The sequence below is a fragment of the Spermophilus citellus genome, assembly GCF_964194105.1.
Source record: "Spermophilus citellus genome assembly, chromosome: 7".
Taxonomy (NCBI): Eukaryota; Metazoa; Chordata; class Mammalia; order Rodentia; family Sciuridae; genus Spermophilus; species Spermophilus citellus.
In genome coordinates, this window is record NC_138188.1 from 164359906 (window position 1) to 164377584 (window position 17679).

The window sequence follows — 17679 nt, forward strand, 5'->3', positions numbered from 1 at the left end:
GAGGGAGAGAGAGGAGAGGGGAGAGGGAAAGAGGGAGAGGGAGAGGGAGGGAGAGGGAGAGAGGGAGAGAGGGAGAGAGGAAGGGAGGGAGAGACGGGAGGGAGGGAGAGGGAGAGGGAGAGAGAGAGGGAGAGAGGGAGGGAGGGAGAGGGAGAGGGAGAGAGAGAGGGAGAGAGGGAGGGAGGAAGAGGGAGAGGGAGAGAGAGAAAGGGAGGGAGAGACGGAGGGAGGGAGAGGGAGAGGGAGAGAGAGAGAGGGAGGGAGGGAGAGAGGAGAGGGAAGAAGAGAGGGAGAGAGGGAGGAGGAGAGGGAGAGAGAGAGAGGGAGAGAGAGAGGGAGGAAGAGGGAGAGGAGAGAGGGAGAGAGGAAGGGAGGAAGATGGAGAGGGAGAGAGGGAGAGGGAGGGAGAGAGGGAGAGGGAGGGAGGGAGGGAGGGAGAGGGAGAGGGAGAGGGAGAGAGAGAGAGAGGATGAGAGGGAGAGGAGAGAGAGGGAGAGGAAGGGAGGGAGGAGAGAGGGGAGAGAGGGAGGGAGGGAGGGAGGGAGGGAGAGGGAGAGAGGAAGGGAGGGAGAGAGAGGAAAGGAGGGAGAGGAGGAAAGGAGGGAGAGGGAGGGAGGGAGGGGAGGGAGGGGCTTGATTTTAAAAATAAATAAAATAGAATTTCTGAAATTGAGGAGAACAACAAATGAAATGAGACATTTACTCTAGGGTCTGAACATAGGAGGAATTAGTGACCATGAAGTCAGGTTTATTAAGATATTCTCACCTAAAGGACAGAACTTATAAGTGAATAAATCTTAAGAGACTTGTTGGCCGTCACGCATACACACACATAACCAGAGTCCCAGAAGGAGAGGAGGGTGGGAAAGGGAAACACTTTGGGAGAAATAACGACCAAAACGTCCCATTTTAATGAAACACCTGAATCTCCACTTTTAAGGAGCTCAGTGAACCCCATACAGAATAAACTCAGAGGCCCTCGTGGAGACGCATTATAATCAAACTGCAGCGTCAGAAACAGACTCTCTAAGGCACCAAGAGAAGGTGACCTGCTGCTTGTCCCAGGACATGGAGGCCACAGGCAGGCGCCGGCCCATTGGCAGGCTGGGCAGGGGACCACTAGGATACCAAGGGGACGTCACCTCTGCCACCTTCCCCTAAAAACCAGGGGCAGGCGCAGCACATTCCAATCAGGGCAGGGACAGAGTGGCTGGAGCCTGCCTCAGAGGAAATGCGGCTCAGGCAGAGAGGAAAGGAAACCAGGCGGTGACTTGAGGGTGATCAAGGAAGAAGAAGTACAACAGGGTGTCCCTGTGTCCTTTGTGTACTCATAGGAAGTTGTCATCGCGCCTCCTTGAGCTGGGGGAGCAACCGGATGTTCTCCTCTGGTCTCTCACTCACATAAGGGGGTGGTGAGGTCTCATTTTCCTTTATGACTGAACCTTGGGTTCTTTTCAGTTCAGCTACAAGTTTGTCAATCCTATTGCTCTTTTCAAAGAACCAACTTTGCTTTCACTGATTCTCTAATTGGTTTTTTCTATTCTCTATTTATCTGGCCCTAATCACTTCTGTAATACTAGTCTTCAGTGGGTGATCTTTAAAGGGTTATTCTGCTACCTTTGGAGTTAGTCTTCTGTTTTTACAGTTTCTTACTGTGTGAAATCACTGATTTGTTATTTATATTTTTATTCATTTTTTACCATTTACAAATATTTTTATTTTTTATTATTTTTTAAAAAAGATTTTGTAGTTGTAGAAGATGGACCAATGCCCCCTTTTTTTTAATGTGGTGCTGAGGAGTGATCCCAGTCGCTCTGCCGCTGAGCCCAGCCCCAGCCCCACAGATGTTTTCATTCTCCTTTGTACTTGGAGTCCCCTGACGGGGGCTTGCCTGGTGTGTGGCACAGGCGTGGGGCGTACTGACTCTGATCAGGATTGTGCAGTTCATTTCTCAGGTCGCCCTCAGAGCCTCCCCTTCACACAGCTCCACGACTCCTAGGTCTGGGCTTGTGCTCCCTCCGCTCATCCCAAGGCCTCCCTTTCCCTCCGAGGTCCCTGTGACTCCGTCACGTGCTGTGGCCTGACTCACCGTTTTGGTGGATTCCGCTTTCTTCCCACTTCCATGTCACTGTGGTCACAGAGGACAGTCTGTGTGACTTCAGTCTCTTTATGTCATTGAGAGCAGCTTTGTGGCTGGCAGGTGGGTGGCTCTGGAGGATGGTGTCCACCCGCGGGGGAGAAGGCGTGTTCTGTGGCTGAGAGTGTCCCTGGTCTGTCGCTGCTTGTCTTAGGGGCCGCCCAGCCTCCCCCTCCCTCTGGACGTGCATCCAGCTCTGGGAGTCAGTTTTTCAGTGAGGTTCAGTGCCTTATTGAAGTCTCCACTCTTATTGTAGGACTGGAACCGCCTGCTTCTTCAATCTGCCTGTTTCTTCATTATTTTTGGGTCCCATGCCAGGTGTGACATGTTTATGGTGGCTGTACCTCTGGGTGGGGCGGCATTTTGTGACATGCTGGGGTCCTCCTGCTGGTCAGTCTGCACCAGCTTGTGCATACCACCTGCTCCCTTCCAACCTCCTCCCTGGCCACGCTCCCCACAGGCCTCCACGTCCCCGGGTCACGCCCTTGTGGCCTCTCAGCTGCTCTCAGTGGACACCAAGACTTCAGGCCCAGTTCCCAGGGCTGCGACTCCAGCAGCCTCATGAGGGAGCTGAGGGGTGTTGGAGAGCCGACAGTCTCCCTCCCCATTGTCTGGAGAATCCACAGGGGGAAGCCTTGTCTGTGGTGTCCTTTGTAGGACGTCTCTAATCCGAGAGTCCACTCTTTAGTAGATTGGGACACTCTGACTTTTCTTTTGTGCTCACTGTGGACACCTGGGCCTGGAGTGCCAGCAGCACCGTCCATCTGCAGACTACCATCACCCCACGGCTCCCCCTGACCCGGCCTCTTACCCCTCTGATCCTCATTTGATCCCTTTACCACCACCTTTTCCAAAATGCCAGATTCACGGAGGCACACAGAGTTTAAAATGTTACTCTTATGGTTTGGATGTGGGGGTCCCCCAAAGCTCCTTGATAATGCAGAAACGTTCAGAGGTGGAGTGACTGGATCACGGGAGCTGTGGCCTGGTCAGTCCACCCTCCTTTGAATGGACTGACCGGGTGGTAACCATAGACAGGTGGACATGGCGGCAGGAGTGGGCCACTGCCCTGGGAGTGTGTGTCCTCTGCAGCCACCTCACCTGCTCCCGTGGTGCCAGGAGGGGCGCAGCCTCATCTGCTGTCCCCTTCACCCTTGGTCCACTCCCTCACCTTGGGTCCAGAGCAGTGGAGACCTCTGAATCCATGAGCCCCAGCAAACTTTTCCTCCTCTAAGTTGTTCAGCTATTTTGGTCACAGCTGAGACAGAGGCCAGATGACAAGTGACGTGAAAAGACCCCATGAAAGAAGAGCACAGATGGCATCCAAAGAGGTGAATGGCTGGACACAGGAGCAAACACTGAGGTGCAGAACGGGCCCCAGCGGCCAGCTCTGCACACCTGGGTCACCTAGTGACTGTGCATCTGACCCCAGCGGCCAGCTCTACACACCTAGGTCACCTAGTGACTGTGTTATGACCTCAGCGGCCAGCTCTGCACACCTAGGTCACCTAGTGACTGCTGCATCTGACCCCAGTGGCCAGATCTGCACACCTGGTCACCTAATGACTGCTGCATCTGACCTCAGCGGCCAGATCTGCACACCTAGGTCACCTAGTGACTGTGTGTCTGACCTCAGCAGCCAGCTCTGCACACCTGGGTCACCTAGTGACTGTGCGTCTGACCTCAGCGGCCAGCTCTGCACACCTGGGTCACCTAGTGACTGTGCGTCTGACCTCAGCGGCCAGCTCTGCACACCTGGTCACCTAGTGACTGTTGCGTCTGACCTCAGCAGCCAGCTCTGCACACCTGGGTCACCTAGTGACCGTGCGTCTGTATGAAGAGCTTTTGAGGGGGTGGGCTTTGGGGGCACATTGGAGCCAGTGCCTGTATCTGACGTTGTTTTTTGTTCAGGACAAATAGTTGACCCCCTCATCCCTTGTTTGAGTGTTTTGGTTGATGCACTGAAATGCCTTTCCTCATTTGCCTCCATTTTAATAGTCCCTTGGGCGGCCCCAACAACACGCCACAGGACAGCGATTGAGACGGCAGAGATTCACGCTCCTGTAGTTCCAGAGACTAAGCCCTGAAGGCACAGTGACAGCAGGGACAGGCTTCTCTGAGCTCTGGGGGAGAGCCCTTCCTTGCCTCTTGGAGCGTCTCGTGGCTCCCGACAAACCCTGGCCCTTGGCCTGTGGCTGCTCCCTTAGTCTCTGCCCACGTCATGCCTCCTACCATGCGTCGGGGCTTCCTTCGACGTCCTCCTGTAGAGACACTAACCATTGTAGTTATGGCTCTGACCCAATGTGACTTCCTCTTTACCCACTGCATCTGCAAGGACCCTTCTTCCAAATAAGGTCACACTGTGAGGTCCTGGGTGGACCTGAATTTGGGGCAGCTGCCGTTCACCCACCATGTTCACCCACTTGCCGCTTGATCATATTTTCTTCCGTCGTCTGTGTCGTTAACCAGGAATCTGTGACGTTGGAACTCTAGGATCTGATCTTATGAACCAGCTCCAGGTGCACCGAGAACCTGTAACCCATGGAGCTCTCCTCTGAATCTGTGACCTGTTCCCGAGTACTTCATTTCTGTAAATGTTGATAGACTCGTAAGACATTCACAGCGTCACGTTCATTTGTACTCACCCGCACGTGCCTGTCCTCTGTGGCCCCTCTGCTCTACCAATTTCCTTGCTTTTCATCATTTTCTTTCTACCTGAAAACTTCTTTACGTATTTTCTCCAGCTTTGATGCTGCTGTCAGCACACGCTCTGGGTGTCCACCACCTGGGGCTGTCCTCATCTGTGAGGACCTTGTCAGCAGGTGTAGACCTCGAGCTTGTGGCCGACTTCAGGTGACAGAGGCACAGTTCCAGTGTCTTCTGGACTCCAGCATGCCCACGAGAAGTCATCTGTCAGTCTCGTTGTTACTTCTTGAAAGTTACTTTGTCTCTCCTACTCCCTGACCTCTGAAATTTTTCTGTCTTTACATTTCAGCACCAGCAGGGCCAGTGGCAGTTCTATGTACCCTGCCTTGCTTAGGATTCTCAGTGTGTTTTTAATCTATGGTTAATAGCTTTCATTAATTAAAGTTCTGACAATACTTCACTACCTCGACTCACTCTTCTCTCCTTGTAGGATAAACCTATTTTTTCTACTGAGTCCTGTATGTTTGTTTCACTATTTTTATCTTTTTTCTGTGGCTCCATTTTTATTTCTTCACCTCCCTCATTCTCTAAACTTCTCTTTGTCTTTGTCTAATATGGTATTAAACTACCAATTTCTCAATGCAGTTACTATGTTCTTCATCCATAAACTCATGTTGGATTCCTTTATAGAATTCTGCCACTGAAATTCTCCATCTTTCCCCCATTGTCTTAAAAAAAATCCTCAGAGTTACTTTAAGCCCGTGATTGACCTTCAGATCTCTGGAGCACCTGTGGACCTGTGTGGTCTTCGTTTCTCCTCTTGGTCTGTTTGGTTTTTGTTTCTCCATCTGTTTGGTCTTTGTTTCTCCTCTTGGTCTGTTTGGTCTTTGTTTCTCCTCTTGGTCTCTTCGGTCTTTGTTTTTCCTCTTGGTCTGTTTGGTTTTTGTTTCTCCTCTTGGTCTGTTTGGTTTTTGTTTCTCCTCTTGGTCTGTTTGGTTTTTGTTTTTCCTCTTGGTCTGTTTGGTCTTTTTTTTTCCTCTTGGTCTCTTGGGTCTTTGTTTCTCCTCTTGGTCTGTTTGGTCTTTGTTTCTCCTCTTGGTCTGTTTGGTCTTTGTTTCTCCTCTTGGTCTGTTTGGTCTTTGTTTTCCCTCTTGGTCTGTTTGCTCTTTGTTTTTCCTCTTGGTCTGTTTGGTTTTTGTTTCTCCTCTTGGTTGTTTGGTCTTTGTTTTTCCTCTTGGTCTGTTTGGTCTTTGTTTTTCCTCTTGGTCTGTTTGGTTTTTGTTTCTCCTCTTGGTTGTTTGGTCTTTGTTTTTCCTCTTGGTCTGTTTGGTCTTTGTTTTCCCTCTTGGTCTGTTTGCTCTTTGTTTTTCCTCTTGGTCTGTTTGGTCTTCGTTTCTCCTCTTGGTCTGTTTGGTTTTTGTTTCTCCTCTTGGTTGTTTGGTCTTTGTTTTTCCTCTTGGTCTGTTTGGTTTTTGTTTCTCCTCTTGGTTGTTTGGTCTTTGTTTCTCCTCTTGGTCTGTTTGGTCTTTGTTTCTCCTCTTGGTCTGTTTGGTCTTTGTTTCTCCTCTTGGTCTGTTTGGTCTTTGTTTCTCCTCTTGGTCTGTGTGGTCTTTGTTTCTCCTCTTGGTCTGTGTGGTCTTTGTTTCTCCTCTTGGTCTGTTTGGTCTTTGTTTCTCCTCTTGGTCTGTGTGGTCTTTGTTTCTCCTCTTGGTCTGTGTGGTCTTTGTTTCTCCTCTTGGTTGTTTGGTCTTTGTTTCTCCTCTTGGTCTGTGTGGTCTTTGTTTCTCCTCTTGGTCTGTGTGGTCTTTGTTTGTCCTCTTGGTCTGTTTGGTCTTTGTTTCTCCTCTTGGTCTGTTTGGTCTTTGTTTCTCCTCTTGGTCTGTGTGGTCTTTGTTTCTCCTCTTGGTCTGTTTGGTCTTCGTTTCTCCTCTTGGTCTGTTTGGTCTGTTTGGTCTTTGTTTCTCCTCTTGGTCTCTTGGGTCTTTGTTTCTCCTCTTGGTCTGTTGGGTCTTTGTTTCTCCTCTTGGTCTGTTTGGTCTTTGTTTTTCCTCTTGGTCTGTTTGGTCTTTGTTTTTCCTCTTGGTCTGTTTGGTTTTCACTTTTCTTCTTGGTTCTTTGGTCAATTGACCTTGTTGATTGGTAGGCCTGATACTTTTTGAATAAAAGTAAGACGTTGTGAGTTAAGGTCATTTTCTTCTTCATGAAGCCCCTGTCTCGCAGTGGGCTGACCTTCGCTCTGACACCTGTTGGCTCCGGCAGAACACCTGAGTTCAGTCTGAGCTGGTTCAGGTGGGGCCGGTCTTACTTCTGCTTCTGCTAGGGAGCAGCCTCGCTTAGACCCAGTGTTTGCCACAAATGCCTGAGTGCCTGGCCAGAGTCCCTTCCCCTCTCAGCTTGTGAGCTGACTTGGCTTCACTTATGTTGGTGGTCAGTCCCCAAGACCACTGAAATCTCTCTCCACTTTCCCAACCTCTCGACTGTGACCTGTGAACTGCAAATGCCTCAGGAAGAAAATCCAAGAAAGTAGTGGTCCCTGCTGTGTCCCCTATGATGGGTGATGGGAACTTGTTCCCTCGGGCTCAGCTCCTGGTGCGTCCTCTGGCCCTCCAGTGGAGATTGCATTTGTTAACCAGGTTCCTCATTTTTCTCAGACAGATGGTCAGTCTGATTAGAGCCCACTCCCCCCATGAAGAAGCAGAACTCGGAGCATTTTATATGGTCTGAGGAAAAGTGTGAAACTGGGCCACAGGGGGTTGGTAGGAAAAGCAGGTGCCCAGGACAGCGGGCGGCAGGGCAAATGGAGAGGCGACCCAAGGAGGGCTAAGGCCAACGGGCATTCCTGGCTCTGCAGGTTCAGAACCTGGACCCGCGGCCCAGGAGGCTGCCTGGTGCCCCAGCGGGGAGGGCACAGCCCACCATCCTGGCCTGAGGATGGAGGCCTGCTGCCCCCAGGCACAGGGACGGGGTGGACAGGGCCACAGGGAGGAGGCAGGGAGAGGTGGAGGTGATGAGGACCTGCACAGGGCCCAGGGCAGGCTCAGGCTGTCCAGCTCCACACAGCCATGAGGCCCCGGGCAGGGCACCAGGCGCCCTGGACTGGGTGCTCAGTACAGGTGCCAAGCGTCCCGCAGTGGTGACGGGCCCTGGGGAGGGGTGTGAGCCTCAGGTGACACCTCTGTGCCCAGGCTTCCCTCCAAGGGAGACGAGGCCCTGAGGCTGCTGTCCAGTGGCTGGAGGGTGCCCCAGCAGCCCAGGGTGGCCAGGCTCCTCCCACACACAACACCCCAGCACTCACTGCTCCCGGAACCCACTCCCGCTCCAGGGGCCCCGACGCTGGCAGGACATTAATGAGCTGGACAGCCTCCCAGGTAAACAAGCATCCCCGATGACGGCCAGGAGCCGGCCCAGCAACACGGAAGGAGAGGCTGTGGGCTGGGGACCACAGGGACCGGGCAGGTATAAAAGCCAGAGCCCAGAGCTCCCCACACACACCCACACTCACCCACACACCCACCCACCCTCCTCCAGCACACCCACCATGGCCGCCTCCACCATGTCCGTCTGCTCCAGCTCTTGCCCAGAGTCCTCCTGGCAGGTGGACGACTGCCCAGAGAGCTGCTGCGAGCCCCCCTGCTGCGCCCCCAGCTGCTGCCAGCCCAGCTGCTGCGCCCCAGCCCCCTGCCTGTCCCTCCTCTGCACCCCAGTGAGCTGTGTGTCCAGACCCTGCTGCCAATCAGTCTGCACTAGCTCCTGCACCCCCTCCTGCTGCCAGCAGTCTAGCTGCCAGTCTGATTGCTGCAGCTGCTCCCCCTGCCAGCCGTCCTGCTGTGTGTCCCTCTGCTGCAAGCCTGTGTGCTGCAAGCCAGTCTGCTGTAAGCCCGTGTGCTGTGTGCCCGTCTGCTCTGAGGCTTCCTCCTCCTGCTGCCAGCAGTCTAGCTGTGAGCCCTCTTGCTGCTCCTCTTCCCCCTGCCAGCAGTCCTGCTGTGAGCCCTCTTGCTGCTCATCCTCCCCCTGCCAGCCGTCCTGCTGTGTGTCCCTCTGCTGCAAGCCCATGTGCTGCAAGCCCGTGTGCTGTGTGCCCGTCTGCTCTGGAGCCTCCTCCTCCTGCTGCCAGCAGTCTAGCTGCCAGTCTGACTGCTGCAGCTCCTCCCCCTGCCAGCCGTCCTGCTGCGTGCCTGTCTGCTGCAAGCCCGTCTGCTGCTACAGACCCTCCTCCTGCGTGTCCCTGCTCTGCCGCCCCGTGTGCAGGCCCGCCTGCTGCGTGCCCGTCTCCTCCTGCTGTGCCTCCTCCTGCCAGCCCAGCTGCTGCCGCCCGGCCTCCTGCGTGTCCCTGCTCTACCGCCCCACCTGCTCCCGCCCGGCCTGCTGTGGTGTCTCCTTGGGCCAGAGGTCCTGCTGCTGACCGGCTCAACCTCCTGCTTCTGCAGGCCACTCTTGTTCTCCTAAGCAGGATTATTCACTCAGGAATCCCTGATACTGGGAGCCACCAAGACCTCCCCTCTCCTGCTTGGTGGCCATGCAGCTGCTGCCTGAAGGAGCTGCTCTCTCCCTCCCTGGGGAGAGAGGACCCTCAAGTCCTCTACCCATAGATGGCACCCTGGAGCCTCTTGTCAGCATTGCTCTCTTGCATCCATGGTGACCAAGGTCAAAAGCCTGAATCAATAAAGCTTTCTCTAGGAAACACGGCCTCTGTGCATTTCTGTCTCTCCTGAGCCCGGGGCCTGCTCCATGTCTGGGCTGTGGGTCCACTGTCCTCTAGGAGCTGAGCAGCTCTCAAATTCAGATTCACAGCACTTTAGAGACAGAGATCTGGAAGCAGCAGTACCGTCCCCACTTCCTTCCTCTGCCCCCGCAGCCACTGACAGGGTCACAGATGTGCTGCGAGAAGCAGGAGTTCGGCAGGCTGGGGACCTCCAGAGGTGACCAGGACAGCAGCCAGGGCGGGAGGCACCTGCCTCGGGAGAGTCTGCAGACTGCCCCCTCAGAAGTGTGAAGACATTCCTGCTCGGGAACTTCCAGAGGGCCACAGGGCCACCTGGACTCCGTTCTCCACTGGAGGTTCCAGGCTGAGGAGGCACAAACCCTCAGGAAGGCAACAGGTGGGGCTAGGAGGGATGGGGCGGGCTGTGGTCTCAGTGGACCTGTAGCCTGGACAGCCAGGGGTCAACAGTCAGACTAGCCAGGTCAGCAGGGGACCCCATTTGGCTCCTGTGACACAGATGGAAGGAGTCCTGGGAAACAGGGAAGAGTGGAGTGGGGTGGACGGGACCAGGAACAGAGGCCCCCGGGACAGGGTTCTGCAAGGTGCTCCCCAGCCGAGCTCACCCCCAGGAAGAGGGGCAGCAAACCCTAAGAGGTCCTCCACAAAGTGGCTGAATTGGAGCTGCTCAGCTGCTTTCCAGGGTCCACTGCTCTGTGAACTCACACTGCGTCCTGCACACCTGAGTTGATGTATTTTTCTCATCAATCTTACTTAGTCTAACTGTAGAGGTTTTACACTCTGTTCAGAGGCCAAGTTTTCAAGGGTTAGCTCTCAAATACATTTGACAATCTCCTTTTACAAAATCCTAAAAAGGACATAGTCATGGTGATGCTGGGAATAAATCTGACAGCCATCGAGGGTAAGGGCCAGCCAAACCTCGGATTTCAGCGCCCACCACGATCGACAGACCCACACCTGACTTTCCAGGGGTACAGCCTCTGTGTTTCAGTCACAAAGCAAAAGTCTGGGGGACTCTACTTCAGTCTCACAGGTTAGATCCATAGAGGCTTCATAACCATCTGTAGTGTCGCCTCCCTCCTGGGGAGGTCGCCTGCAAACAGCCACAGAGCCTCGTTCCTGTCTGTGCATGTGGACCCCTGGTGGTGGCGCTGAGTCTGCGTGTCTGCTGCACCCACAGGTCAGGTGCATGGCGTCAAAACTGCAGGTAGATAAAGGAGCTCTCATAAATCAAAGTTTAAATGAAAAATGGATCCAAATACCTTTTAGTTCATGAGACTTTAAAAAAAAAGTTCAATTTAAGTTAGGTTATCAGATGAGAGTAAAGTTGTCTTTAAAATTACTAACTCACAAGGTTTTCTAGGGGTCAGACAATTAACAGAGTGTTGCTTTCTATAAAACGTCTAGAAGGTAAGAGCTTCTAGGATTTTTCTTCAACAGGAACAAGATGCTAGTACTGTTGATTACACTTGTCTGAGATCCTGGTTTGTTTGGTTGGGTTTTTTTAGTTGTAGTTGGACGCAATACCTTTATTTTATTTATTTATTTTTATGTGAAGCTGAGGATCTAACCCTGGGCCTCACACATGCCAGGCGAGTGCTCTACCAGTGAGCCACAGCCCAGCCCAACATCCTGGTTTTTACCGTTTAAAAAAATAATTAAATTAGATTTGATATGAATGGTATCCATCTTCATAAATGTCTGTTTAAAAAATCTGATTAACTTACAAAGTACTAAAACATCAACTGCTAAATATAAAATCAAACTCTTGACTTCTTAAATTCCATAAGGTAATATATTTAAACATTAAATGTGTTTTCATAAATTGGCAAATGGAAAAAATTTGAGATTGCTTTGTTTCTTGTCTTCACTAAAAACAAGGTTACTTGTTTCTTTACAGATGTAATTCTATATATTTTTTTAAAGTTTGGTTCTTCATAGTCTTGGTCATAGTCACCCGAACAGATTTTAAATGTTGTAGTCAATCAATTAAAAAGTTCAATTTAAGTTAGGTTATCAGTTCTATAGCTGTGTTAACAAGCAAACCTCAGAATTGTTTTTTTTTTAAGATATATATATATATATATATATATATATATAGAGAGAGAGAGAGAGAGAGAGAAAGAGAATTTTAATATTTATTTTTTTAGTTTTCGCAGACACAACATCTTTGCTTGTATGTGGTGCTGAGGATCCAACCCGGGCCGCACACACGCCAGGCGAATGCGCTACCACTTGAGCCACATCCCCAGCCCCAGATGTAATTCTATATATAAAGAATACAAAAAATTTCAGTTGAGTTTCAATTAAAGTACTACTAAAACAAAATATTTTATCTTATGAAAGTAGAGTAATTTGTCTAAATTCAACATTTCATAAGGATTTTTTCAGAATATAAATTTGAATAGGAGTGAAAGGCTAGGAAAGAGATATAAGAAGGTTCTAAGTATGAAAATATATTTAAATATGGAAAGTAAAAGAAAAAAGTTTTCTGGATTAAAGAGAAAAAGTCTTTTGTGCAGTAAGGTAAAAATTTGTAGAATTAGTAACTTGAAGAAGGTTTGTAGCAGGGAAATCTCAAAAGCCTTTATGTGTAACTCTATTGGCTACCTGTAATTAGCACCATCAGTTAAAGTCACTTAAGGCCTTTTCCTAAGGTCAAATATAAACATACTGATATAAACCAAAGTTTAATCCTCTGTAGGTTGAAGTAACAAGAATTTCTTAAAACATGAATCTGCTCTTATCTATAAAGATAATTTCTTATGTCTGTTATGTTTTATTATTTAGAGGAACTAGTCTGAAAGGAATTAGGGTTTCTACAACTCTGGTTAAATAACAACTGTTATTTTAAAGTATTACACTACATTCCAGATTCCAATGTTTTCTTTAAAGGCTAAACTTAATTAATATAAAAACATCAGTATCGTTGTGGTGCTGTTACCGGCTTCTTTGTACACTAGATGTATTCATATCTTCCAAGTATAGAAGTCTTTAAAATATAAGGTTTAGAAGAACATTTTACTAACCTGGTGTTCTTCAAACTAAAATTTAAAGTCAAAATTGGGGATCATAAAAATTATGTTCATACCTATTATAAAAAAAAACTCATGTTTTTACTCTTGTTAATTTCATTTTATATTTTTCTTGTAAACTTTATAACTATTGTCAGATCATGCCTTACAAAAGTACAACTTTCAGTGGAAGAGCCTGAGTTAATTAGAGATAACAGGCATCAGCTACAGGACAGATAGGACGTAAGGCTAACTTCCAGTACTAATGCTGACCCCAATTAAACAGAAGGGGCAAATGACTTAAAATCACAGACATTAAGACTGGTAAAACTGCTTGCTGAGTGTTTAAGACCAAAACTTGGAGATTAAATTTAAGGAAGTAAAAGGTCCAAGAAAGAAAGTAGCCGATACTTGGCTCTTGCCCCCTGAGGTCAGCTCAGACCCAGAAACAAGGGGACCTCTCCAAGGGCTTTGCGACTCTGGGCCACATGACCTCCCAAACAGGGGGATCCAGGAGACCCTGGAGGACAGAAAGCTGACCAGGGCCCATGCTGCAGAAAAAGGAGTACTGGGGAAGGAGATGTCCCGCTGCTTCCAAGGAAATCCACGTGGTCAACGAGGTCCAGACCCATCCTGGAAGCTGGTATGAAAGGAACAAAGAGGCTTCTCTCAAGTTCCCAAGAGTGACCCCTGAGGAAACTCAGCTGACTCTTAGGACTGCCCCTACTGGCAATGTAAAAGATTTACCTTCCCAAATAGAGGCCATGTCCTCACTGGCCCTATTATGGGACCGACTTCTTAGCTCCTGGTGAAAGATAGTGGTTTCCATTGTCTTCCTGATATTCACTGACATATTCCAGATGCTGCAACAGTTATTTTGTATTAATCTTGTTCCTGTACTCATGTATTTCTCTCATAGAAGCACCCACCCCCAGATCACTTTACAACCTATTCTTTCCAAACCACAGACCCCTCAACTAACCCAAAACATTCCTAAAGGGAAACCCAAACTGCTTAGCCATATTGCTCCCTCTCAGTCTAAAGCAGCCAGAGCGGTCATCGCCCATTTCCCCTAGGAGCAGCAAAGGTTCCCTTAATTAGAGGGGGGATGAGACAGGGCAAGGACAAATAGCTGGTTATCAAAAGAAAAGGAAATGGGCAATAGCACTCCCCATCACCAACGCTGTGGCTCAAAATACTTCAAGAGCCCTCTGAGATCAGGAGGCTATTAATAATAAACTTGAAGCTAAGCTGAATGCCTTAGAGGCTATTGTAGTGGGCCTAGGTGATCAGATGCAAAGTTTTAAGGTCAGGCCACACTTACTATGCCATGTCACTCTCGTTTGTTTGTGTAACACCTGTTCCACACAATAGCTGCCAATGGGATTGGGGGAAGAGGCATCTATTAGGAATGGAATTATAACAATGTGAGCTGAGATCTCTGCCACTGCACCAACCCATCCAAGCCAAGCAGGAAAGCCAGACCCATGTTATCTCCTTCCAGTTTTTCAGAAAAGCTCTGGGATGACCTAAATGGTTTTAATCCTTGGAAAATGTTAAAGAATACTGTATGGTATCTCTTAAGACTATTTCCTTGCTCTCAATTCCATGCTTTTTTCTCACAGTGAACTGCCATCTTGTCCAATTCCAGTTCCAACACCTCCAAGTAGACATACATCGTGACAATAATAATTAAAAGTGGGGTGATGTGGGGAGTGGATGAGCTGCAGTCGCCAGCTGATCTGTGGTATTCGCAAAGCCACACCTGGGAAACCCTCCTTGCCCAAGGCAGGGTGTGTGAAAAGCCTCGACCCTCGGCTCTGAAGCCAACAGTTATCAGATGTTCCTGTTCAATGGGTTTCTGGGTACAGCAGGACTGCCACAGACATCCCAACACCACAATTTCTTAGTGCACAAAGACGCCTCTGGATAACTCACAGGCTCTGAACCATTAGCAGATCATCTGTAGTTTTACCTCCTGATAATGTGACCCCAGATAATAAACTTGTGAAGCTAGTTCTGGGTCCCTGTTCCTCTGTCAGAGTGCAGTGTTCCTCCTGTCCCCAGCTTCACTTAAAAACATCTCGTGTTTTTCTTTGTCAGCGTCTTTCCTCACTTCCCGTCACCCTCCCTGAGACCCTCTGTTGCTGCTGCACAGGTCACAACAGACTCCAGTGACCCGAAACTTGCAGGGAGTTGAAGACACAGTCCAGCTGACAGACAGAGTGCCACTGCTGTGGCCTCCCATCTCAGGGGCACCTGATGGGACACCAGTGACAGCTATGGGTGGGTGCAGCCCCTCAACAATGGCGCGTGTCCAGCAGCCCTGTGCTGACCAGCAGCTGACCGTGCTTGCATGTCCTCAGGACCACACCAGCCCACTTGGAAGGGGAGGCGAGGGTTGGAGAGGAGGGCAGGCTTCCTTGCACTCCACCACGCAAGGCAGTGTGTTCAGAGGCCACAGTTCTCAGTGCCGGGACCCCCAGACCCAGTGAGGGAGATGCATGTCCCCACCACCTCGTCACAGAACAGGGACAGTCTCCACCTTCAAAGTCTTCCTCCAAACAGGAGGCAATGACAGAGCCACACTTTGCTGCCTGGGGGCCAGAGCCAAGGGCCCTGGGTTGTCTGGGGGACAGCCAGGATGTGACGGGAGGTCTCCCACTGGGGCACACCTGGCAGAAGCTGTCACACATCCCCCACCTGGAGGCTGCCCAGGTACACCAGGTGAGCTGTTCTGGTCGGTAAGAAGTCACATGAGCAGGGTGCCCTCAGGACCCCTCCTGCACGTCACATCCTCGTCACACAGGGCATCACAACAGTAGGACTGGCCAGTGGGAGTCTGCAGAGGGACGCGCTGGCTGCCACCCTCCTGAGGACTCCTTGGTTCCCAAGCAGCTCCCTGGGAGACCCGGGTGAGCCACAGCCTCCTTCCCAGGCACAAACATGCCCCCTCCAGGCAGAGGCTGGGCACATACACAGGGCGGCACAGCAGAGTCACACAGGGGCTGGCCAGCAGAAGGACGGGGCCCAGCACAGGGAGGCAGGACAGGCTGGGGCAGCCCAAGGAGCAGCTGGTGTGGCCGAATGAGGCCGACGCCCTGTCCCCGGACGGCTTCCTGCTCTGCCCACTCTGCTGACCTCCCTCTGCTCCCTCAGTCCAGGAAGCCCTTTCTCAGCTGCAGGCGCCCGAGACGCAGCTGGCTGTGTGCTTTCTGAACTTGGAGGCCAGTTCGCTGGAGGCTGAATGTGGAGGCCAGGGGATGCCACCTTGTGGGTTCCCAAGGTCCCCCACTGCAGATGCCCTGTCTGGTGTCCCCACAGCACAGCACGCTCCTCATCCCAGGGCCCTGCTCAGATCGGAAGCCCCCTCACCCACGTGGTGCTCCCCACCAGAGCCGGGCTTCGTGGAGTGAGGACAGGCTGGAAGGAGCCCCACCGTGACCACACCCCATGGAGCAGTCTCAAGGTCACGACCCATGGGGGTGCCGCCCATGAGCACAGACAGGCAGGTGGGAGTCCAGCAGGCTGCACTGCGTGTGATCCATGCCACCGATGGTGGACGCTGCTCCAGATCCACCATCTCTCCAGGGTGCAGATTAAAGTGGGCTTTAGGGGCTCACAAAGTGACAGTCCCAAAGTCCCAAATCAGCAGGGACAGACAGGGACGATGGTGGAAAGGTGAAAACGTCAGCCTAATTGAGCCTGGGGGACCGTGTCTTGGGTGTGTGACCACATGGGCCTCAAAATGTCACTGCTGGACCAGTGGCCTCCCACAGCCCGGAGGGGAGCCCAGGAGGAGCAGGCCTGGAGGGGCCGTGCCAGACTCCCTCACAGCCCATGGTGCCCTCATCCTTGCCCTTCAATGGAGGCCCAGGCAGAGCCAAGAGCTGGCATGGCTCTGGGCACTGTGCCTGTGGCCACAGGAGTCACGGCGGTGGGCTCCCTGCCTCACGGCCCCAGGACTCCTCCTCCACATGCTCCGGCCACAGCTGTGTCCTATGCCGTTCTCCTGCTGGGCTGCACCAGGGAGCCTTCTGTCCTTGTGGGCAGCTGGTAGTGGACATGGGGGACTTTGACCAGCCAGACCCCACAGTAATGAAAACCCGCGGGGCTGGAGACCACCCTGTCTCTGGGAGGCCAAAGCTGTGGCCAGGACTCAAAGCCAGTGCACCAGAGCCAGTCTGTGTCCACGGAGAGGGAATGACCCTGGAGGCCGGAGGAGAAGCCACAGTGGCCACGGGTCCTGCCCTTCCACAGGCTCTTCTGTGGAAACCAGTGTGGCCACGGAGACCGACTCGTACTGAGCGTGAGAAGGTCCCCCAGTGGGCCACCTGTAGAGGATGGGAACCGTGTCTGTGCCACCTGAGCCACCAGAGCCACCGCCTTGGCACCCTCCTCCCTCCGGCTCCTGCGTCCACCTCTCGTCAGTCTGGAGCGCATCCCCCTGCCTGTCCCCCTGCAGCTCTGTGTAGAGGGTCACCTGCTTCTGTTGTTTGGAGCCGTGCTCCTGGGTCCTGGGTGCTGGGTTTCAGACTCCCACGGCCCTCCCCATCCCCTGCATTGATGATGCCGGCCTGTGACCTCCTCTCTGAAGGGGCCAGTGGTCTTCGTGTCCTGCTGCCCCCGGCCTTCACCTTCTCTGAATCCGCGCTCCAGGGCGCGCTTTGCTGGGGCTTTCTCTGCCTGCTGGATAACTCACAGGCTCATGAGACTCTGGAGCCGTAATTGGCTTTGTGCCCTGTGGGAATCTTGTGTCATCTCCACACTTGTTTATGGCTGGTCGGTCCCCCCTGCCCTCTGCCTGTGTGGGACAGTGAGTCATCGCCAGGCGCTTTCTACTTCTCCTACCTCTTCCTCCCTCTTCTCAGGGTTGATGACCTGCCGAGGGACCTCGGCCTTGCTGACGCTGTCCCACCAGGCGTCTCCCAGCTCCTACCCAGTCCCCAGCGTGGGGCTATCATGCCTGGTCCTAGGTCTACACAGGCTGAACCCTCCACCTGCCCCACACTCGGCACCCGGGGAGCCCCACCTTCCTGCAGCTTGGCCCCAAGGCCACCTCCACCTGCTCTTTAGAACAACCTCCTTGAGCCCCAGAGCTCCAGGAAGGGGCCCTTAGTCACGAGGCCAAGCAGAGCAGCCACAGCTACAGCAGCCATGTG

The 17679-nt window shown here is 51.9% G+C and overlaps 2 protein-coding genes across 4 annotated transcripts in view; one reads left to right on the forward strand and one right to left on the reverse strand.

Annotated features, from left to right (window-relative positions):
- The window catches only part of TSPEAR (thrombospondin type laminin G domain and EAR repeats), a gene marked incomplete at both ends in the record, with an annotated part of 172471 nt that overhangs the window by 128965 nt on the left and 25827 nt on the right, over positions 1–17679 (reverse strand). The window lies entirely within an intron of this gene.
- On the forward strand, positions 8322–9185 carry LOC308653094 (uncharacterized protein; the record flags this gene model as incomplete). 3 transcript variants are annotated; one of them, XM_081301503.1, is made up of 2 exons in its annotated part: positions 8322–8672; positions 8802–9185. In XM_081301503.1, 2 exons carry the CDS (start codon positions 8322–8324, stop codon positions 9183–9185), a joined length of 735 nt encoding a protein of 244 aa, XP_081157629.1. The 3 variants fall into 3 exon arrangements, with proteins under 3 accessions (XP_081157629.1, XP_081157631.1, XP_081157630.1); XM_081301505.1 differs by having other exon boundaries at positions 8901–9185; XM_081301504.1 differs by having other exon boundaries at positions 8322–8663; positions 8832–9185.